The sequence below is a fragment of the Bufo bufo genome, chromosome 10 (assembly GCF_905171765.1).
Source record: "Bufo bufo chromosome 10, aBufBuf1.1, whole genome shotgun sequence".
Classification (NCBI taxonomy): Eukaryota; Metazoa; Chordata; class Amphibia; order Anura; family Bufonidae; genus Bufo; species Bufo bufo.
In genome coordinates this window covers 138,389,424-138,414,217 of record NC_053398.1, presented here as the reverse complement: position 1 = coordinate 138,414,217, position 24,794 = coordinate 138,389,424, and the positions used below count along the sequence as shown (strand labels likewise).

Here is a 24,794-nt window from a genome sequence, read left to right as displayed (position 1 = left end):
GAAGCCTGACAGATTTGAGTAAATACAGTTTCAAAAATTGGATCACAGCGGTGCCTGCCGCCATATTAATTTTCTGATTGTCTGCTTTCTTTGAGGTGACGGTTTAAACAGCAGAGACTTCTAATCTTAAAGGGGACCTGTCGGCAGTCCTAGGGAATACGCGCGGATATGTGCGGGTCCTTGAGACGCAGCTCTCATTTTATAATTTTCTCTGTAGGAAAATTCTTTTTATGTTTCTAGATTAAGCAGCCAGAAGTTCTCTCTTTTCTATAGCACCCGTGTAACAATCTATAGCCTGTATTCCCCAGTCGGACTAGCACGGCGCCCCTAATGGTGACTGCTGGAAGATGGTTTGTGCATTTAAAGGGATCCCATCGATCTTGAGATTGGGAGGTCCCATGTCCTCCTTTTGAATAGAGCAATGGTCGCGAATGCACTTCACCGCCGATGGGACCCCCAGAATAAAATCGCTATTTTCTTGCTACTGGAAAACCTCTTAAGAGAGGACGCGACGCTCCTCCCGACATATCTGTTTTAGTAATTACTGCATCTGCTCCTAGAACTCTGCATTGTTCAGTTCCACTGTTATTCCTCCTAGAAATGTCTAAATAAATTGCTACAACTTTTCTTGCCAAAGAGGCCTAATCTGGTATAGTCAGCTCTGATTGGTCAGTGTGAGAGTTTGCAGTGACACGCCCCCCCAAATGGTAACTCCCAGTTGTCAATTCACTCATCAGTTTCTTGGAGGATTAAGAAAGGAATGGCACAAGACAGGCTTAGAAGAAAAGATGCTTCCAAGCTGTTACATTATGGGGACACAATTATTTACTAAATTGGACATGTCTGGAATGTGGAAATTCGCCATAAAGGAATGACTGCTGGCTTCATTCATTTTTCCGTCGCATTCTACACGGCTCGTTTGCAGGGGTTGCGACCACCCTGTAATCCAGCAGTGGTGGTCGTGCTTGCACGCTGTAGGAAAAAGGACCTTGAGAGCACACACAGGCACGCATGCGCAGCAGCTCCTGTCCCGGCCACCTCGTATCTGCGCTGCAGCAAATGGCCGCAACCCATGGAAATAAACCGTGTATAATGCGACGGAAAAATGAATCCTGCCAGCAAATGAAGCAACGTGGAGAATCACAATACATTAGTAAGCGCCTTGTGTTAACTTTCTCAACATGACAAATGCCATTTACGGAAGCGAGACAAACCCTTTAAGTTGAGGGACATACAAATTGTCTTTTGAAAACATTAGGTGTACAACATTGAAAAACTGCCCACATACCAGATGCACTAGAGCTATGAAGAGTATGGGGTGTCGGAGTCATCATGAAGCCCCAGCCTTTACATAAGGAGAAGAGGGGGCTTCACAGCATAAATCAGAATGGTGCCCTCTTTTCACGGTTTCTCATACCATCACATTGTCTCAGGGATAGCGCTTCTTTTCTGCAATTCAACCCTCGGCTCACTCGCGCCAGATCTCGCTCAGTTTGGTGTTTGCCCTTATCAAGGGGCCCCTAGAGATTGCATGGTCTCTTTCTGTGGTATTTACAAGGGTCAAGCCTTCCATATTTCCGTAGCTCGGTTCGCTTTAGATGTACTGCATCAGGGGTAGGCACCCTGCGGCGCTCTAGCTGTCGTGAAACTACAACTCCCAGCCTGCAAGCTTGCTCTGCTCTTCTGAGAACTGTCATAGAGATGAATGGAGCATGCCGGGAAGGTTGCTGACCCCTGTCCTACATTATGGCGCATACATTCACTGATGAGCAGCGCCAAAGTTGGATCTTTTTTTTTCACTTTATTCTTTTTATTTTGTGCGCGTCTCTTTACAGTATATTAAAACTGAAATGCTGAACCGTCAACTTTATTTTATTTCAGATTCACCGTGAACAACACCCTGCTTCACCCAGAAATCGTGGAATGGTAGGCGTCTTCAGTGTCTATGGTATAGGGGAAACTTGTCTCTTGTTTTTTTTTTTTTTTTTTCTGCAAATATCTGTAGAATTGTTAAAAAAGGTAACAAAAGGGGTATTCCGTTCTTATAAAGTGATGGTAGATGGCGCTGGGATAGGCCATCACTTTATACACTGTGGGCGTCTTACCTCTGGGACTGAAGGGGGCTCAGCAGCGATTCAATGATCCATCTAGAGCAGGGATTGTCAACCTGCGGCTCTCCAGCTGTTGCAAAACTACAACTCCCAGCATGCCCAGACAGCCTACAGCAGGGCATGGTGGGAGTTGTAGTTTTACAACAGCTGGAGAGCCGCAGGTTGGCCATGCCTGATCTAGAGTAAGCTCTCCCTAGGGTTGGCTGCAAACGGACAGAATTTAGTCTTTTTCTGCACCCAACGTACAGGTCACCAAGTCAGTTCACTGGGGTTTTGTTGCCGGTGCTGCGGAAGTGAAGGAGATGGGGGTCCTAGAGGTTGTCACCTAAAGTGATTGCATGCCACTATTTTAGATGGTGGAAATTACCCTTTAAGACGGGTTATATTGAAGGACTGGGGACACCGAGGAAGAAACCCTTTGTTGTTGCATTCATGCCCTGATAATGATGCCGCCATTATAGCTACTGTGCAGCCACATGAAGGGATCCGCATTTTTGCAAATAGTGGAGTGTAAATGCAGAGCGCATATTGATAAACCTGACAATCACGCGGTTGTCCGCTGCTTTTTGAGGTTTGGGTACATTTTACGTATCTCACGGGGGTTTGTTGGGTCTCACATATCCCATTGATCTCTCCTTTCCCCAGAGCTACTGCTAATATAGGATCGCCAGCGACAAAGCCCAATCCTTTTCTTTTTCCTCCTTTTTCGCAATTTTTAATAATTTACCAGGTTCGTGTATTTTCACAACAAACTCACCATCTGGCAAATGAGGAATGAGCGCAATAAATCTGGAAAAAAAAATTCACGGGGGCCATGTAGCTGCCTTGATACTGAGGAACGGATAAATCAGACGAGAGGCAAACAAGGGGATTGTTAACGTCTGGCGGAGTGATAAAGGTCTGCGTCGTCCATGTTCTGTTTCTTGATGGAGAAAGGAAAAAAAAAAAAAAACGTTTACTCTTTAGACATTGGAATACCCAGGCCTTGTAAACGCCTCATTAATCGCACCGCCTGCCAAGGCGCGTTATGAAGCTCGCGAATTTGCAAGCCTCACATCAAATTGGACACACCGCAGTCGTCCCTGAGGGAGAAAGCATGGATGTGTTCCTTAGATGATCCTATCAATACATGACTCCTTTATCTGAGGACGGTTGTGCTTTGCTTAGGGGCAGTAAGACTACAAGTCTCAGCATGTCCTTTAATGTTACGCTACAAGGGGAAGAGGATTTTCTGTGGTGGAATTTGTTCCTGGGATTTTGCGGCGACTCCACTGATTTGTCTCAGATCTTATTTCCCATGGGTTTTAACTTAAGCGTGTGAAATCCGCAGTAAAAATTCACAGTATCAATTGACGTAACGTATTTTATACATATTAACATTTATTTCAATCTCATCCACATTGCTGCTGCTGCTCCAGCTTAGCTGCAGTATCTAATGGGACCCTGTGGTGGTCTGAATTCTATTTCTTGTCTCATCAGTGGCTCTGGTGGATGAGATTCACCTTCTGTCTCTCCCATGATTTACACTGCAGCTCTGCTTCTGTTTGAAGATAAACATAGGCCTGCCAGTGAGTGCTGCTCATAGCTGCAATACTTAGGCTGCGTTCACACGGGCGAGATTTCCGCGCGGGTGCAATGCGGTAGGTGAAAGTATTGCACCCGCACTGAATCCCGACCCATTCATTTCTATGGGGCTGTTCACATGAGCGGTGATTTTCACGCATCACTTGTGCGCTGCGTGAAAATCGCAGCATGCTCTATATTCTGCGTTTTTCACACAACGCAGGCCCCATAGAAATGAATGGGGTTGCGTGAAAATCGCAAGCATCCGCAAGCAAGTGCGGATGCGGTGCGATTTTCACGCATGGTCGGGATGGAGACCCGGTCATTATTATTTTCCCTTATAACATGGTTATAAGGGAAAATAATAGCATTCTGAATACAGAATGCATAGTACAATAGCGCTGGAGGGGTTAAATTTTTTTTAAAAATAATTTAACTCCCCTTAATCCACTTGATCGCGTAGCCCGGCATCTCCTTCTGTCTCCTTTGCTGAACAGGACCTGTGGTGAGTATTAATTACAGGTAAAGGACCTTTGGTGACGTCACTCCGGTCATCACATGATCCATCACATGATCTTTTACCATGGTGATTGATCATGTGATGACCGGAGTGACGTCACCAAAGGTCCTTTACCTGTAAGGAATGCTCACCACAGGTCCTGTTCAGCAAAGGAGACAGACGAGAAGCCGGGCTTCGCGATCAAGTGGACTAAGGTGAGTTAAATAAAAAAAAATAATTTTTTAACCCCTCCAGCGCTAGTTTACTATGCATTCTGTATTCAGAATGCTATTATTTTCCCTTATAACTATGTTATAAGGGGAAATAATACAATCTACAGAACACTGATCCCAAGCCCGAACTTCTGTGAAGAAGTTCGGGTTTGGGTACCAAACATGCGCAATTTTTCTCACGCGAGTGCAAAACGCATTACAATGTTTTGCACTCGCGCGGAAAAATCGCGGGTGTTCCCGCAACGCCCCCGCACATTTTCCCGCAACGCCCGTGTGAACCCAGCCTTAAAGGGGTTGGCCAGCATACAGCATTTATCACCTAGTGTGAGGCTGTATGATCGCTGCTGGCACCCCCAGTAGTCATAAGAACTGGGATACTGGAGTCCCTCATATGAATGGAGAGGTAGTACTGGTCCGTTCACTGCCCCAGTGGTGGGACACGCACCTATAAGACAAGGGGGGCATATCCTAGCGATATGGCCCTATTGTCTGTCATGAGACAACCCCTTTAAGTCCCGTGAAAAGCACCTTTCGAATTACGTCATTCATTTGCGCTGGGTAAAAAAAGAAAAATGATCGCAGTGTTCCGGCCGACCGCATGAATTTACTTGTAGTTTGCTCAAAATGTTTCATTATCAGAAATCTTCCCTCCGGTTATTTTGCATCTCTCTGTGCCTAAAAGGAAATAAGGAGAATGACAATTATTTTATTTTTTATTATCGCGTAATTCTGCAGATGGGTGAGATAACGTCTGCTGGAACAGAAGGTCATCTGCGAGACCCGCGACCATTAAACATCCATGATTCCTCCTGAACTAAAATGCTGTTTTATAATTGGGAATCGTGTCTGCCGAGCTGTAGCAATGTCATCAGTTTAAAGGCTAATTGCGATGAGCGGCTGGCGCCCACCTCTGGGGTTTCTCCATCATCCGTCTGAAAAGTATAGAAAATGTGAGGAGGTTATTTTCCTGCAAACGAGATCATGGGTTGTTATGAGGATTTTACTGGAACAGATCAGAATATTCATGGACTGATTCTGGAGAATAGTTAAAGTGTAAGTAATATTACTTTGTAAGTAGCGAATTCAGGTTTTGTGTTGCAGGGCTCCTAATTCTTCGCTTCTCAGCATCCAGATACTGGCTGGCCGCAGCCACCACTAGAGGGAGCTACTGAACTCCGCTCGATGTGATGGCGGTGATCCAGCCCTCTAGTGGTGGGTGACTTTCCCCTAATCTGCATGGTCAGCCAATCGAGTGGCCTCTGATAATAGGTAAACTAAAGCCCAGGAGACAAATTGCCCCAGCGATTTACCAGCACAACTGCATTATAATGATCGGTAAGTCACAAAGGTTGGGCCTCCATCAAATGGGCCAGGAGAAATGGCATATGGAGGCCGAGAAGAGTGTCAAAGACTTATGGGTTCCAGTATTGGAAAGTAGATGTCACTTCCCCTCCTTATTGTCTTAGGCTAGGGCTACACAGCGACAGTGTGGGATTTTCTGCGACCTGCGCTGCGATCCTATTCATTTCTATGGGATCACTGCTACTCGCCGATCCTGCCCATGACCGTTGTCGCCGTGTAGTCATAGCTTCAAAGGGGTGCTCTCGCTTCAGGAAATGGCATTTATCATGTAGAGAAAGTTAACACAATGCACTTACTAATGTACTGTGATTCTCCATATTGCCTCCTTTGCCCGCTAGATTAGTTTTTTCCGCAACATTATACACTGCTCTTTTCCATGGTTACGACCGCCCTGCAATCCAGCAGCGGTGGCCGTGCCTGCACACTATAGGAAAAAGCACCAGTCTATGTGAGCTCCCACGGTCCTGGCCACCAGAGAGGCCGATGCTTTTTCCTATAGTGTGCAAGCACGAACACCACTGATGGATTGCAGGGTGGACGTAACCATGGAAACAGGCCATGTACAATGTGATGGAAAAATGAATCCTGCCAGCAAAGGAGGCAACATGGAGAATCACAATACATTAGTAAGTGCCTTGTGTTAACTTTCTCTACATAACCAATGCCACTTACTGAAGTGACACAACCCCTTTAAGAAGACGACTGAGAGCGGCTCTGAATGACTGCCAGGTAATGCTACTTTTCACCTGCAGGTGTGGCTTGTTATGGCGCCCCATGGCAAAATAAAGGAGATTATTTCAGACCTACAGGTGAAACTCGAAAAATTTGAAATTTGAATATCGTGCAAAAGTCCATTTATTTCAGTAATGCAGCTTATAATTAGAGTTTTGTGAAAAGGTTCAATATTCTAGGCTTAAAGTGTCACCCTCTAGTCAGCTAATTAATCCATACCCCCTGAGCAAAGGGGACCTCAAAATTGTGACTTTGGGGTTTCATAAGCTGAAAGCCATAATCATCCAAATTATAACAAATAAAGGCTTGGAATATCTCGCTTTGCCTGTAATGAGTCTATCTATATTAGGCATTACTGAAATAAATGAACTTTGCACGATATTCTAATTTTTCGCGTTTCACCTGTACGGTTAGCGGTATGTAGGGTTGGCTGCCTTGTCGTAGACAGCACAATATTGAGATGTTCACTTTTTTTTACTACAAAGATCAAACATTAGTTCTCCTCTCTCCTCCTGTCCCAAGTGATGAAACAGATGTTGTATGACAACCTTGCAAATGCGCTGGGGAAGGAGAATCTGTTGGAGAGGTTTGATGGCAGCTGACAGATCCTTCCTATGTCAGAGGCATGTCTCGTCTTCCGTGCTGCGGACGGCGGCTGCATCGCGCCAACGGGCTCAGCGCTGCTCCATCTCACAAATCACCCTTTATTTCCCAATGACACATCCGCTCTCCGTCGACATGGCTGTCATGTTTGCACCTTACCCCTGAAAGCCTTGATCACATCCCATCTCTTCAGTATCTCGGGGTTGCTGGTCTCTGCATTTTTACACTTGAAATATCTTTCATTCAGAAGAGAGATACTGAAATGTAACGCAGTATGTGTGGTATGGTCCTAGAACGTGGGGCTAGTTATCTATTTCTAATAGAAATGAATGACCTCTCCGATTTCCTTGTCTTTGTAGGAATTGATAAAACCATTGACTCCTGTATTCTAAAAAACAACAGGGCCTTTGTGGGTCAGTGATGTGCGGCTATCGATTTATTTTAGTAATCAAGTATTCTACCGATTAATCCAATGGTTAATTGAGGACTCTAATAAGAAAAAAACGAATTAAAAGGATGTTTTCCTTTATAAAAACTGCCCTCATCAAACTCCCCTGCCCTGTGTACGTCGGCATACAGTGCGGGCTGGTGGGTAACCTCGGAGCGTGAGTAATAGCAAGGGCTTCACCCACGCGCCAGGGTCACATGGCACAAACGATGACATCTGAAAGGGGAGAGTGCATTCATTTCTTATATAGAGCCCGTCCCTCCCGGGTGTTAAGTCTCCTAGGCAAACGCCGGATTGCTAAGAACATTTTCCAGGGACAGTTATTATGGAGATTTAGGGTTGGGAGTGGGGTGTCTATAATGTTTTTTTCCAGAAGAGGTATAGGAGCGAGAAAGTTTTTCCAGGTGCTGAAACCCTGAACATTTAGGCCTCTTTCACACGGGCATTGCGGGAAAAGGTGCGGGTGCGTTGCGGGAACACGCGCGATTTTTTCCGGGCGAGTGCAAAACATTGTAATGCGTTTTGCACTCGCGTGAGAAAAATCGCGCATGTTTGGTACCCAAACCCGAACTTCTTAACAGAAGTTCGGGCTTGGGATCGGTGTTCTGTAGATTGTATTATTTTCCCTTATAACATGGTTATAAGGGGAAATAATAGCATTCTGAATACAGAATGCATAATAGAATAGCGCTGGAGGGGTTAAAAAAAAAAAAAAAAATTTAACTCGCCTTAATCCACTTGCTCGCGCAGCCCGGCTTCTCTTCTGACTCCTCCTTTGCTGATTGCAGGAAAAGGACCTGTGGTGACGTCACTTCGGTCATCACATGGTCCATCACATGATCCATCACCATGGTAAAAGATCATGTGATGGATCATGTGATGACCGGAGTGACGTCACCACAGGTCCTTTTCCTGCAATCAGCAAAGGAGGAGTCAGAAGAGAAGCCGGCTGCGCGAGCAAGTGGATTAAGGTGAGTTTAAATATTATTTTATTTTTAACCCCTCCAGCACTATTGTACTACGCATTCTGTATTCAGAATGCTATTATTTTCCCTTATAACCATGTTATAAGGGAAAATAATAATGATCGGGTCTCCATCCCGATCATCTCCTAGCAACCTGTGCGTGAAAATCGCACCGCATCCGCACTTGCTTGCGGATGCTTGCGATTTTCACGCAGCCCCATTCACTTCTATGGGGCCTGCGTTACGTGAAAAACGCACAAAGAGGAGCATGCTGTGATTTTCACGCAACGCACAAGTGATGCGTGAAAATCACCGCTCATGTGCACAGCCCCATAGAAATGAATGGGTCATGATTCAGTGCGGGCGCAATGCGTTCAACTCAAGCATCGCATCCGCGCGGAATACTCGCCCGTGTGAAAGGGGCCTTAGAGGGGAAACACTTGGCCCATGTCAGCGGAGGCAGCTGAGGAGCCGTGAGAGAAAAGGAAAAGAATATGGAGGTGAAGAGAAAGAAGGAAGTCATTTGTAAAGGGGTTATCCTGGAGAAGATAATGATGACTTATCCTTAGAATAGTGTCATCATTATCATAATAATGGGGGTCCACGTCCCGACACTCCCACCAATCAGCTGTTTCTGATAGCCGCTGCGCTGACCGGAGCTCTGGTGAGTGCAGCAGCTTTCCAAGGACAGCACCATACCTCCTATAGTGGCTGTTCCTGGTATTGCAGCTCAGCCCCTCTGACTTGAATGGAGCTTAGCTGCAACTAGACCGTGTGACCGATGAACGGTGATCTCAGGAAGAGGCTGTGGCCCTCAAGGCTTCTTATAACAACTGATTGGCGGGGGTCCCGGGTGTCGCACCCCTACAGATTTGATATTGATAACCTATCCTGAGGATAAGTCATGAATATCTTTTCCTGGATAACCCCTTTAAGACCTGGCTACACGTATATTGATGGGGTTATTTTTTTTTCAGTAACAGAAATGTTATTGTTTCCCAGATGACTGAGTCTTTGTCCTCATGACTGTGTCCTCCACAAATCCTCCTTATTGTCTGCTTATAGGATATGTCCTGTTTATATTATGTATTAGGACAAAGCTGCCCTTGTGCTGCCTCCATATTTTTGGCACCTTTCTCTTCTTGACGCTTTCTCACATCGGGAGCAGCGATCTGATTTTGGAGATATTAGATGTATTATTTCAAGTTTGGAACTAGTCTGTGTTTTTTACAACTTTTTTTTTTAATTCATACTTTTTTTAAACTTTTTTTTTAAGCACCAGGTTTTCATTAAAAAAATTCTAGCATTGCCTGAGGGGTGAGCATTGGGTGGTGTATAACACATCGATTCCCATCATGCTTCAGGGCTCAGATTCATCTGATGTGATATTCTATGAGTTTACAGCTTTCAGCAGTTTTCCTCTGTAACTTGCTGATGCTGACTTTTATTTATTTATTATGTTGTATCTAGTTTAATAAACTGAGAACTGCCATCTGATCAGTCGGCATAGCAGACAACCTCTTTTTAAAGGGATTGGCCAACTGGTAAAAAATATTTGCAAATGGCTCCTAATCTGTTTCTTCTGGGACGAACATCTATCACTCTGGATATTTTCTACTGCAGCGCAGGAGATGCCCCTTGGGTGGCTGGTGTAAATGCCGTGTGCTGCCCCTGGGTGCTCCATACTCATCAGGTACCCATGAATTTTTCCATGCTTACTCTGAAAAGGCCACGAGTTGCTCTATTGACTTCACTGTTTCAATTTTCTGAAACCAAAGGCGTATCGTTGGCAGGTTAAATTGATTCCACAGTGCTACAAGATCGGCCAGGATTGATCAAATAGCATGGATTTCATATGGAAGGGGCAAGGGGATGTCTCACAGATAGAGCAGGAAGAGGTTGGGGGACTTGGGGCTCATACACAAACTTATTTCTTTTCCATTTCCTTTCCGTTTTTTTGCGGTCCGTATGTGGAACCATTTACTTCAGAGGGTCCGCAAAAAAAACCTGAAATGATTCCGTGTGCATTCTATTTCCTTATGTCTGCATGGCAGTTCCACAAAAAAGTTAGAACATGTCCTATTCTTGTCCGTTTTGCAGACAAGGATAGGCATTGTTACAAAGGATCCGCAAAAATGGTGGATGCAATGTGGATGTCACGCGGACGTCATCCATATTTTTTTTTTGCAGATCCATGTTTTGCAGGCTGCAAAATGCATACGGTCGTGTGCATGAGCCCCTAGGGCAGGGCTGGCCAACCTGCGGCTCTCCAGCTGTTGCAAAACTACAACTCCCAGCATGCCCAGACATCCTACAACTATCAGCCTACAGCAGGGCATGGTGGGAATTGTAGATTTACAACAGCTGGAGAGCCACAGGTTGGCCAGCCCTGCCCTAGGGAGTACATGATCTGTGAATTTTGAGGCAAGTCACCAAATGGCATCTCAGAAACTGGTCAATTTTGGACAGTCCTTGAAAATGTTTAAGCCGGTTTCCTGGTGTATTGTACGTGTCACGGATGGTGTTGCAGAAAACTAGAAATCACAAATAGAGATCCGACTGACTTGATCTCAAACTAAGGAACATATGGGTGAGCCCTATAAAAGCCCTAGACTCCCCACTGACTGCTCAGCCCATGCAAAGATCTTTATGATAGAAAATTGCATGCCCCCGTACCTAGACTGAGTGACACCTAAAAACCCTATAATAGTAAGGGGACACGACCACCGGCTTCCTGCACTCAATACGGAGGGAGTCAGGGTCACCTAGAATCAAGCCAACAGGAAAACACAAATAAAGGAATAGACTTATCTGAGGACCCAGCAGTTGCAGCATCTAGCAGTGAGCACAATCCAGGAAGTAGTTTAAACCACAAAGTGAAGCGGTATGGGAGGGGATATAAAGGGGGGCGATCACTGCTAATAGATGACAGCTGGGAGAGGGAGAAGAGATGACAATACGAAACAAAAACAAAGGAACATCATGCTGGAGGTACTGAAGAACGTCTGTCAGAACTTCTCAGAGATCTGGCGGTGACAGTACGTTATTGACAAATGGGAAGAGGCTATTAGTTTAGTTCGCTTAAGGGCCCTTTACACGGGCCGAGAATTGCACAAAGTAGTGGCGATCGGGCGTGTAAATGTACCGCCGAGTACCCTATGAACGAGCGAAACGCTCATTCATCTGGTAATTGGATCATTTGTGCGAACACAAAAATCCTTGTTTCCCGACAGCAGATCGCGGTGTGTAAACACGATCTACTGCTGGGAAACAAGTCGCTATGGGGAAGAGTGATGGCATTAGTGATCGCTCCTCCACAAAATCTGGAGGAGATCGGTGAATGTAAATGCAGGGGTCTCCTCCACCAGCGATCAGCAGAAGTAGCTGTGCCTGGTATTGCAGCTCAGCCCCTCAACTAGACCATATGAACGGTGATCTCAGGAAGAGGCTGTGGCCCTCAAGGCTTCTTCTAACAACTGATTGGTGGGGGTCCCGGGTGTCGCACCCCTACAGATTTGATATTGGTAACCCTGAGGATAAGTCATGAATATCTTTTCCTGGATAACCCCTTTAAGACCTGGCTACACGTATATTGTTTTTCAGTAACAGAAATGTTATTGTTTCCCAGATGACTGAGTCTTTGTCCTCATGACTGTGTCCTCCACAAATCCTCCTTATTGTCTGCTTATAGGATATGTCCTGTTTATATTGTGTATTAGGACAAAGCTGCCCTTGTGCTGCCTCCATATTTTTGGCACCTTTCTCTTCTTGACGCTTTCTCACATCGGGAGCAGCGATCTGATTTTGGAGATATTAGATGTATTATTTCAAGTTTCGAACTAGTCTGTGTTTTTCAAAACTGTTTTTTAAAACTTTTTTTTTTTAAGCACCAGATTTTCATTAAAATTCTAGCATTGCCTGAGGGGTGAGCATTGGGTGGTGTATAACACATCGACTCCCATCATGCTTCAGGGCTCAGATTCATCTGATGTGATATTCTATGAGTTTACAGCTTTCAGCAGTTTTCCTCTGTAGCTTGCTGATGCTGACTTATTTTTATTTATTATGTTGTATCTAGTTTAATAAACTGAGAACTGTTATCTGATCAGTCGGCATAGCAGACAACCTCCTTTTAAAGGGATTGGCCAACTGGTAAAAAATATTTGCAAATGGCTCCTAATCTGTTTCTTCTGGGACGAACATCTATCAGTCGGGCTATTTTCTCCTGCAGCTTAGGAGATGCCCCTTGGGTGGCTGGTGTAAATGCCGTGTGCTGCCCCCGGGTGCTCCATACTCATCAGGTACCCATGAAGGCATGCTCTCCACAAGACCTCTGATGGTGTCGTGTAGTATCTGGCAGCAGATCTTTCCTGTCTTGTAGATTGCTCTGTGTGGCCTTCATGGTTCGGACAAGTTTTTCCAGCAGATCCCACAGATGGATTGAGATCTGGGGAATTTAGAGGCCAAATGAATACCTTGAACTCTTTGTCTTGTTCCTCAAACCATTCCTGGACAATATCTGCAATGTGACCATTATCATACTCAATGAGGCCACTGCCAATATGGCGCACTGCCGCCACGAAGTGCTTGGTCTATACAATGTTTCAGTAAGTAGTACTTATCACATCCACATGAATGCCGAGACCCAAGTTTTCCAGCAAAACATTGCCCAGAGCATCACACTGCCTCCGTCGGGTTGTCTTCTTCCCGTTGTGCATCTGGTGACATCTCGTCCCTAGGTAAGTGATGTCCACCTGGTGTAACGTGATTCATCAGACCAGGCCTCCTCCTTCCATTGCCCCAAGGCCAAGTTCTGATGCTCACATACCCATTATAGGCACCTTTGGTGGTGGACAGGGGCTGGCATGGGCACTCTGACCACAAACAACAAGCTACGATGTCTTTTGTGTCCTGACACCCGTCTATCATAGCCAGCAGGAATGTTTTCTGCAATTTGCTTGGATCGGACCAGGTCAGCTGGCCTTCACTCCCCGCACCCATCGGTGAGCCTTTGGGCGCCCAAGATCCTGCACACCCGTTGTCTTTTCTTGTGCCACTTTTGGAAGGTGCTGATCACTGCATGTCGGGAAAACCACACAAGACAAACCAGTTTAGAGATGCTCCGAACCAGTCCTCTAGCCTTTACAGTTTTGCCTTGTCACATCCTTACACTTAAACCATTTTATCAGCTTCCAACACATCAACTTCAAAAAACGTACTTTTCATTTGCTACCTAATATGCCTCGCCCACGGAAAGGTGCCATTGCCACAAGTTAAAGGGGTTGTCCCTTCACCTCATGGGAGATCCGGAAATAGCCAAGCCGGTGAATAGAGGGTGGCGGTTCTCGTTCACTTTGGGGACCCCTTTCTAGAAATAGGTGTGGGTCACACCTCTGGGACCCGCACCTATCTGACATTGGTGGCATTTCCTAGCAATATGCCACCAAGGTCTGAGACGAGACAACCCCTTTAATGAATATAGTTCACTTCACCTGTCATTGGTTTTAATGTTATTTTACTCTCTTTGCTGTCTCTATACGGTTTTGCTGATTGAATAGATTTTTAGGTAAATAATAGTAAAGCCTTAATTGCAGCTTTACGTTTGTCTAGATCCTTCAAGCGTCTTCTGATCACAATGTTTTCTCTCCCGGCAGTCGAGACGCAAAGTCTTCATTATGCAGAATTTCCAATATTCGCCTGCAGAAGTAATTTAGTACGTCGGTGACATTTTCAACTACAGCCTTAAGTTTACAATCTTCGCAGAATCCACCGAGCCATCTGCATTTAGATCCGGACAGTTGTGAATAATGTCTCCTATAGATTACACAATATTACAACGATGAATATTTTAAGCCCTCAAAATGGTTCATTAAACGCTATAGGCTTAAAAACGGGAGCAATAAATTGTACATCGCTTCCCCCCGTCGAGAGTTTAAGAGTAAAATCATTTACATAAAACGCCACACACTTTTTTTTATTTATTATTATGCAAATGATAAAGCATTTCCATATACCTTCCTTAATAAATGAGCCGCTTCCCCCTAAGACCTGCGTATACATATTCATAGGCTGGCAAATTAATTACTTTTCGCCCCGCCAAAAAGAAAAAAAGGCTGACGGGAAGGGTTAAATAAACGGCTGGATCTCGTCCTTTGTATGCGGTTTGCAAACATTGACTTGATGTTATTCATTGATCTGAATAAGCTTTTCAGGAGCAATTAATTAGTTCTCTTTCATTCGGTCTAAAATTTTCTTTTGATTTACAAATCTGATTAAAATTAGAATAGATGTCCGCATCAGGATGAGAAATCAGTGAGGTCTACCTAGATCCAAAGAAATCTATTTTACTTTTAATTTAGAATTAATTCTTATTCCATTTGCATTTAGCAGTGATGCCGTGTTCTTAAACCATCTTAGAAGTTGTCACAGCCCCGCCCCTTTTTGCTTACATCACAGCGTAGTAATATAACCGTGCGAAAATGACTTTTTCACCTGTGTGCATTATATTTTAGAACCATATCCCATCGCGCTCGACAGGATCTGCTGAATATGTGATGTCTGTGGAGCTGGGCAGTTGGATCCTGCCTGATAGGTAGGAAGCCAATCTAAGGCTTGTTTTACACTTGCGTGAAACGCATCCGGCAGGCGGTTCCGGCTGGAAACAGATCAGGCAGGAGGTTCTGTCTGGGAACAGATCCGGCAGGAGGTTCTGTCTGGGAACAGATCCGGCAGGAGGTTCTGTCTGGGAACAGATCCGGCAGGAGGTTCTGTCTGGGAACAGATCCGGCAGGAGGTTCTGTCTGGGAACAGATCCGGCGGGTGGTTCTGGCTGGGAACAGATCCGGCGGGAGGCTCTGGCTGGAAAACAGATCTGGCAGGAGGTTCTGGCTGGGAACAGATCTGGCAGGAGGTTCTGGCTGGGAACAGATCCGGCAGGAGGTTCCGGCTGGGAACAGATCCGGCAGGAGGTTCCGGCTGGGAACAGATCCGGCAGGAGGTTCCGGCTGGGAACAGATCCGGCAGGAGGTTCCGGCTGGGAACAGATCCGGCAGGAGGTTCCGGCTGGGAACAGATCCGGCAGGAGGTTCCGGCTGGGAACAGATCCGGCAGGAGGTTCCGGCTGGGAACAGATCCGGCAGGAGGTTCCGGCTGGGAACAGATCCGGCAGGAGGTTCCGGCTGGGAACAGATCCGGCAGGAGGTTCCGGCTGGGAACAGATCCGGCAGGAGGTTCCGGCTGGGAACAGATCCGGCAGGAGGTTCCGGCTGGGAACAGATCCGGCAGGAGGTTCCGGCTGGGAACAGATCCGGCAGGAGGTTCCGGCTGGGAACAGATCCGGCAGGAGGTTCCGGCTGGGAACAGATCCGGCAGGAGGTTCCGGCTGGGAACAGATCCGGCAGGAGGTTCCGGCTGCGCGCAGCCATGCATTGCCGCCGTTCCGTCCAGCCCAATTCACTATAATGGGGTCCGGCGGAGATCCAGCTGCAACCCCGCCAATATGCTGAGGAGCGACCAGACAAATACCACTGCGCTTGGTAGTTTTTGTTCGGCTTCTCCTCGGCATATTTGCGGGGTTGCAGCTGGATCTCCGCCGGCCCCCATTATAGTGAATGGCGCTGGAGGGAATACCGCCTGCACCTGGCAAGGAAGGATCCGACAGGCTGTTCCCAGCCAAACCAGCCAGGTCTACTTCACCCAAGTGTGAAACAAGCCTAAAGTTGCCCATTCCCATGAGATAAGTCAGTTGAAAAGCACAATTTTGGTTGGCGATCATTTAAAAATTTTATGCGATGGCCAATAGCGAACTTCTGTTTTCCAAAAATGTGATCTCTCACGTTGGAAAATTTTTTAAAGTACATGTCAATGGCAAGATCAGCTGAAAGCCCCTGATCGGCTAGTCTAGTCTGTAAAGTTGCTGGTGCGATCCTTCCCCACAGATGGTTAATTGGGGGAGATTTATCAAAAGTGCAGCAAAGGAAAAGTGGCTTAGTTGTCCTTAGCAACCAATCAGATTAATCCTTTCATTTTCAAAGGAGGAAAATGAAAGGTGGCATCGTATTGCTTGCTATGGCAACTAAGCCGCTTTTCCTCTCCGCGTTGTGTCCGATCATAATCTCATGTGTCGCTTAATCCTTTGTTTCCACTGGAGATAAGCAGTGCCAGAGTTGTCTGGCAGCCACTTATCCCCCAAAATGTATAATAGTAATATGCACAACGGACCAGGCCAAACATGTTTTAAAGGGGTGATCCCATGATCAATGTAAGAAAATGAAAATCGGACATCATACAGTACATGACCCAGAGATCTCGGCATTCATTGCTAGATATATTTCAGCCTGGCAGAACAATGGGAGTGTCCTTTCTGCTGCAGCTCAAGGGGAGTGTCCTTTCTCAGGTGAAGCAGCTGACGGATTAAACTGAGCATGTGCGGCCATCTCGGTGAGCCAGACAGAGAAATAGGAAAAAAAAAACAGCAGGTGGCGCTATACAGATCCACTTTGTTGAATAGCTCAGTGGCTATATAAAATTTTTAATTACAGGCAATTACAAAAGTCTTCAGATCCAGGTGCTGGTTTGTAAACTGTAGAATATTTTTCATGGGACAATCGCGTTAAGGGCTTTTCTAGTACATAAATGTTGATGACTGGTCAGTGCTGGTCTGGCTCCCAGCACCCTCATCGATCACCTGTTGGAGCACTGCGGCCTTCTCATACTATACCAGGCACAGCGCCATACATTGTATAGTGGTTGTGCCAGGTATTGCAGCTGAAACCCTCTTAATTTGAATGCGACTGAGCTGCACAAAGGCCACGTAACCGATGGACGTGACGTCACAGGCTGAAGAATAGGCTGTGGCTCCCTCCATCAACAATTGATTGGCGGGGGTGCTGGGAGTCGGACACCCACCAATCAGATATTGATGACATGTCCTGGTGGAGTCGAACTGCAATACTAGACACAACCCATGGACAAGGGTGGTGCTGTTTTTGGAAGAAGGCAGACATGTTTTAATAATCCTGGACAATCCCTTTAAGTCCTAGAAAACCCCTTAATAAGGACTCATGCACACGACTGTATGTATTTTTCGGTCGGCAAAAAACGGATCCGCAGAAAATATTGAACCGAACAGCTGGCCCCTAATAGAACAGTCCTATACTGGTCCGTAATGCGGACATTAATAGGACATGTTCTATTTTTTGTGGCATGGAAATACGGACACGGAATAACTTTCGTTTTTTTGGGGACCCATTGAATTAAATCTTTCCGCATATGGTCCGCAAAAAGAACGGAACGGACATGGGAAGAAAATATGTTTGTATGCATGAGGCCTAAGGAGGATGTAGGGGAGGATAGTCTCCAAAAATGCCAACTGCAGAGACGATTCAGATGAGAACATGTGGTCTTCCATGAAGTAGCGTCCTCCCATCTGGCTCTAGGAAGGGGCACCCCCCAATTCGCTTCTGCACCAATTTCTTCAGTTGTTTTGTAATTTGCGATGTACGTCTACGAACAACTAACATCACTTTCCAAAAAGAGCTGGCCGATGATAGAGAGTTGGCGCTGTCCTCTACAAAGTACATAGAATCAGTATTACAAGCCGAGAGACCACTTGGGGCCTAGAAGACGTCTCGCCGTCTCCCGCAGACCTGACTTGCATACTATGGCCATGCCTGATGGTTCCAGGGGCCATGGAGATCTGGAGGGATTAACGATTCTGCAGCGAAAATGGATTGTAATATATCTAATCCCTCAAATCCTGATGGACGTCTCCATTTTTTTTTTCCTTTCAAGCAGGATTAGCCCACGATCAGTAATGACAAAGCCGGGCTTTCCAAGTCTAGAGTGTCACGTTTGACTGTCACCGTAATGAGATATTCGCGGGGACTCATATCGGTCAGCTAATTAGTACGTAATTAGTGTAAAGCCTCCAGACCCTGGCTTCTCTCAGGATAGACTGGACTGGGGCCATATAAATGTACAGGATATACGTCCGGTGTGTGCGTGCTCCGCCGCATTAGACAGCTCGGAAAATAGCTTTATTTATAGGGTGTCTTCCCAGGATTTATGTGCAAAATTAAAATCATAAGTTCTAACAAAGCTAGAACCTGCCCTTTATACATGGGGCCAGAGATCTCCACATTTACTGCTCCAATTGCTCTGCTAGATTCTGTTGTGCTTGGAAGCTCAAGGGGCGTGTCTTTTCTGTTGCAGCTCTCTCCCTATCACAGCTTAGGGGTGTGTCCATTATGCCGCAGCTCTCTACCTATCACAGCTTAGGGGCGTGTCCATTCTGCCGCAGCTCTCTCCCTATCACAGCTTAGGGGCATGTCCATTCTGCCTCAGCTCTCTCCCTATCACAGCTTAGGGGCATGCCCTTTCTGCCACAGCTCTCTCCCTATCACAGCTTAGGGGCGTGTCCTTTCTGTTGCAGCTCTCTCCCTATCACAACTTAGGGGCATGTCCTTTCTGTTGCAGCTCTCGCCCTATCACAACTTAGGGGCATGTCCTTTCTGTCGCAGCTCTCTCCCTATCACAGCTTAGGGGCGTGTCCATTCTGCCACAGCTCTCTCCCTATCACAGCTTAGGGGCGTGTCCATTCTGCCGCAGCTCTCTCCCTATCACAGCTTAGGGGCATGCCCTTTCTGCCGCAGCTCTCTCCCTATCACAGCTTAGGGGCGTGTCCTTTCTGTTGCAGCTCTCTCCCTATCACAGCTTAGGGGCGTGTCCTTTCTGTTGCAGCTCTCTCCCTATCACAGCTCAGGGGCATGTCCTTTCTATCGCAGCTCTCTCCCTATCACAGCTTAGAGGCGTGTCCTTTCTGCCGCAGCTCTCTCCCTATCAAGGGCTTAGGGGCGTGCCCTTTCTGTCGCAGCTCTCTCCCTATCACACCTTAGGGGCGTGTCCTTTCTGCTGCAGCTCTCTCCCTGTAACTGCTGCAGCTTCTAACAGAACATACAGCTGGTGGCAGTTGAAGATTTAAACTGAGAATGTGCGACCACCTGAGTGAGATGGACGAGATGTAAGATGAAGAACAAACAGCAGGTTAAATAATTAACTGGCAGTACTAAGGGGGTCATTTATCAAACTGGTGTTCATCAAACATTTTCCAAAGGAGCTGTCAAAAATGAAAGGTGGAATCTGATTGGTTGCTATGGGCAACTAAGCCAGTTCTACTTTGCACCAGTTTGATAAATGACCCCCTAAATTTTCAATTACATGCAATTGCAAAATTATTCATATCCACGTGCTGGTTTGAAAAATGTAGAACTTGTTTTGTGTTCTCTTTGTGGAAAAGCTTTGTGACAACTAAAGGCTACTTTCACACTGGTGTTTTAGCTTTGCGTTTGCGGGATCCGTTTCTGGGATCTCACAAGGGGTCCAAAACGGGTCAGTTTTGCCCTAATATATTCTGAATGAGTAAGGATCCGCTCAGAATGCATCAGTTTGGCTCCGTTCCGTCTCCATTCCGCTCTGGAGGCCGCCTGCAGCGTTTTGGTGTCCATCTGACGAAACTGAGCCAAACGGATCCGTCCTGACGCACAATGTTTTCACTGACACAATCTGGCGCAATAGAAATCGGATCCGTCCCCCATTGACTTTCAATGGTGCTCAAGACGGATCCGTTTTGGCTGCGTTAAAAATAATACAAACCGATCCGTTCTATACGGATGCATGCGGTTGTATTGTCTGTGCAGATCCATGACGGATCCGCACCAAACGCGAGTGTGAAAGTTGCCTAATATAACCGCCATTCTAACTTCTGAAAGGCTAATCCACCTAGTATGCCGTTGCATACCTATAGACTTTCTCAGACTTTGCGCCATTTGTTTTTGTTATGAAGTAGACCGTTACCCAGCTGCTTAGATTATAGCGCCGCTCCGCACATGTAATCACTTCCGTGAATAATCCACTACGCTGATGCTTTCCATTTGGCAGGGAGCGTTGAGCCTTTCCTAACCAGCCCCGGAGCTGATCAGGGGTAATTAATAGTGCATGTTTATCTGTCTCCCACCTTCCATACTTGCCGGGTTTTCTTGCCAAAAATAAGATGAAGCGTTCCAATTATTTCTGCTCCGTACCTGTGTGCAGGCAGCTATTCCATGTGACTAAGGGAAGGGCTGTACACGGGACGAGCAGCGAGTGCATTAAATAAATCATATTAATAAATAAACTATCAGTCTGGTTGACTCAAATAGGATGGAAATGTGTCACGGACGTTCCCACGACAGGAGATCGGTGAGACTGGCAACATGTGGTTTGATCTGACAGGTTTTCCTTGTGGATCAATAGGCGTCTGTGTTGTTTCTGGTTATGGCCGCACCGCTTGCCTCAGATGTTGCTATTAGGGTCATTTAACCTTCCTTATTTATAGTTGCTTCTCCCACAATGCTGTGCGGTTTATAGTTTCAGTTGTGGAAAGCTGGTGTGTGGATCTCGGCGGAGTTCCTGGTGCTTCCATAACCCCTTTGAGGTTAAGTCTTTCCTTTCCCTTTTATTTATTTTGTTTGGGTTTTGTGTGTTGCATTTCCCTATTGTTTGTATTAGACCTGAAGGAGACTCCTGTTCGTCCTTCCTTTTATGAACAGGTAGGCTTGTCCCTGCCATTAGTACCAGGGTCTTATAGGGCTAGATAGGACTCTAGGTATTCCTGCGCATGAACACACCTACCTCTGGGGTCTGTTCATACTAGTAATCAGGATTTTGGTTAGGGTTTTACTAGGAGTGTCCATCTTCCTTCCCTAGTTCTCAGGCCTGATTCCCTGTTCCCCCCTTCCCTCTTATGCGCGGTGTGGTGTTTCCCTTGATTGAGATTGAGCTTAATGCTGTACATCCCATACTTTATTGTCCACAGGGGGAAGTATTATAGTAGTCATATTCTTGTCCATAGGAGGCAGTATTATAGTAGTTATATTCTTGTACATAGGAGCAGTATTATAGTAGTTATATTCTTGTGTATATAGGAGCAGTATTATAGTAATATTCTTGTACATAGGAGGCAGTATTATAGTAGTTATATTCTTGTACACAGGAGCAGTATTATAGTAGTCATATTCTTGTACACAGGAGCAGTATTATAGTAGGTATATTCTTGTACATAGAAGGCAGTATTATAGTAGTTATATTCTTGTACATAGAAGGCAGTATTATAGTAGTTATATTCTTGTACATAGGAGCAGTATTATAGTAGTTATATTCTTGTACATAGAAGGCAGTATTATAGTAGTTATATTTTTGTAAATAGGAGCAGTGTTATAGTAGTTATATTCTTGTACATAGGAGGCAGTATTATAGTAGTTTTTTCTTGTACATAGGAGGCGGTATTATAATAGTTACATTCTTGTACATAGGGGACAGTACTATAGTAGTTATATTCTTGTACATAGGGAACAGTATTATAGTAGTTATATTCTTGTACATAGGAGCAGTATTATAGTAGTTGTATTCTTGTACATAGGAGCAGTATTATAGTAGTTATATTCTTGTAGATAGGAGCAGTATTATAGTAGTTATATTCTTGTACATAGGAGCAGTATTATAGTAGTTATATTCTTGTACATAGGAGCAGTATTATAGTAGTTATATTCTTGTACATAGGAGGCAGTATTATAGTAGTTATATTCTTGTACATAGGAGCAGTAATATAATAGTTATATTCTTGTACATCGGAGCAGTATTACAGTAGTTATATTCTTGTACATAGGAGCAGTATTATAGTAGTTATATTCTTGTACATAGAAGTAGTATTATAGTAGTTATATTCTTGTACATAGGAGGCAGTATTATAGTAGTTATATTCTTGTACATAGGAGGCAGTATTATAGTAGTTATATTCTTGTATATAGGAGGCAGTATTATAGTAGTTATATTCTTGTACATAGAAGACAGTATTATAGTAGTTATATTCTTGTACATAGGAGCAGTATTATAGTAGTTATATTCTTGTACATAGAAGTAGTATTATAGTAGTTATATTCTTGTACATAGGAGCAGTATTATAGTAGTTATATTCTTGCACATAGGAGGCAGTATTATAGTAGTTATACTCTTGTACATAGGAAGCAGTATTATAGTAGTTATATTCTTCTACATAGGAGGCAGTATTATAGTAGTTATATTGTACATGGGAGCAGTATTATAGTAGTTATATTCTTGTACATGGGAGGCAGTATTATAGTAGTTATATTCTTGTACATGGGAGGCAGTATTATAGCAGTTATATTCTTGTACATGGGAGGCAGTATTATAGTAGTTATATTCTTGTACATGGGAGGCAGTATTATAGTAGTTATATTCTTGTACATGGGAGCAGTATTATAGTAGTTATATTCTTGTACATGGGAGGCAGTATTATAGTAGTTATATTCTTGTACATAGGAGGCAGTATTATAGTAGTTATATTCTTGTACATAGGAGTAGTATTATAGTAGTTATATTCTTGTACATAGAAGCAGTATTATAGTAGTTATATTCTTGTACATGGGAGGCAGTATTATAGCAGTTATATTCTTGTACATGGGAGGCAGTGTTATAGTAGTTATATTCTTGTACATAGGAGTAGTATTATAGTAGTTATATTCTTGTACATAGGAGGCAGTATTATAGTAGTTATATTCTTGTACATAGGAGCAGTATTATAGTAGTTATATTCTTGTACATAGGAGCAGTATTACAGCAGTTATATTCTTGTACATAGGAGCAGTGTTACCGCAGTTATATTCTTGTACATAGGAGGCAGTATTATAATACAGGAGAGTACAGGACAAGACCAGCATCCATAAATGAATTTACCCTTTGTTTAGAAAATTTTAATCAGCAGGAACAGAAGATACTTCTTAAATGTTTTGACGTTATAGAGGCCTTAATCAAAGCCACAGTATTTGCAGCATTAGGTCTTAATCATAGCCGTGTTACAGTAGTTATGTTTTTGTACACAGGATGCAGTATTAAGGTGCAGCCTATATTTAGGTAGATTATTGGGGACACATGTTCCCAACAATCTGCTCATGTAAAGGTGCAGCCGATCACCCATTGAACGAACTAAACGCTTGTTCATCGGGTGAAACGGTCGCTAGCGCTGGCAAGTAAATGATCATTTCTGGGCAGCAGATTGTACTTTTTAAAGAGCGATCTACTGCCCAGAAACCAGGCAACTGTATGAGGACGAGAGATGGCAATAGCGAACGCTTGTCCTCATACTGTGGAGGTGATCGCCACATGTAAATGCAGCAAGCGAGGAGCCGACTCGGCTTCACCTCGCCCCCTCTAAACCTACCTTTAGCGCCATTGTATTTTTATACTTAGCGGGCAGTAGTGGTCTCATTACATCGATATGTAAATCTTCTCTCGTTAATGGTTCCATCGCAGTGCTGCTGCCCTCTTTCTTCCTTCCACCCTCTGTGTCCAGAAGTATTTTTAGAGCGTGACATTTATGCGCTCTCCTATTTTAATCAGAAGTTGAAAGGTGTCTTGAACCTATCTAATTGGCATCTGCAGCCACAAGGCGGGCGTCAGAGGTGTGAAGCGAGGTCCAGAGCAGGCGATTGTCTTCACGTACTGAGGGTTGTATTGTGCGGTTCCTCCGAACCTGTGCCGGTCATTATGAGCTGTGAGATTCTTCATCTTCGTTTTAATTAAGTCTGTGAAATTTCTCCTGCTATGTGTCGTGTCATTCACACATGTCGAGGATGTGAAGGTTGTGTGGGAGGATTAGCACTTCTGGTAACTTTTATTATATCGTGTTAGAAGTCTTTGGCTCGTTCTGGGGGGTTTGATCCATAGACGTACAGTATGTGCTTGGTGTGGCCATAGAAGCATCCCTGGGGGTCTTCATGTGACGTTCAGGTCCTGGCTCCATACTTATAGCATAAATTCCCCTAAGTCTTTGCTTGCTGCATTAAGAAGATTACACCGTTGAATGAGGATTGAGGGAAAATCTCTGTTTTCAGGACATAAAATAAGTTTCTAGTCCCTTTAGAGTCGTTAAGCTGGCAGTAGTTTCTGGTTCCCAAAGCCTGGTTACATCAGAGCCTTCGGTGTTTATTGTGTATCATAAGCCGTTATTTCTATGGCCAGTAAGAGCTTCATGTGACTGGCGAGGCCTTTCCCTGCAAATTCGGAACAGTCAGTATATTAAAAACTTTCTCTTAGGGCTCATGCACACGACCGTATTTATGTTGCAGTCCCCAAAACACAGATCAGCTAAATAAACTGATGACGTCTGTATTTTTCACGCTTTTTTTGGGGGGGGGGGGGGGTCCATGCCTGTCCTAGGCCCCT

General features: G+C 44.8%; 1 protein-coding gene across 2 annotated transcripts in view; it reads left to right on the top strand.

Annotated features, from left to right (window-relative positions):
* The window catches only part of PEPD (peptidase D), a 245,917-nt gene that overhangs the window by 49,067 nt on the left and 172,056 nt on the right, over window positions 1–24,794 (top strand). For both annotated transcript variants that reach the window (XM_040410510.1, XM_040410509.1), the window contains exon 7: window positions 1,882–1,926. In XM_040410510.1, coding sequence (XP_040266444.1) covers window positions 1,882–1,926 — 45 coding nt within the window. The remainder of the gene's footprint in view (window positions 1–1,881; window positions 1,927–24,794) is intronic.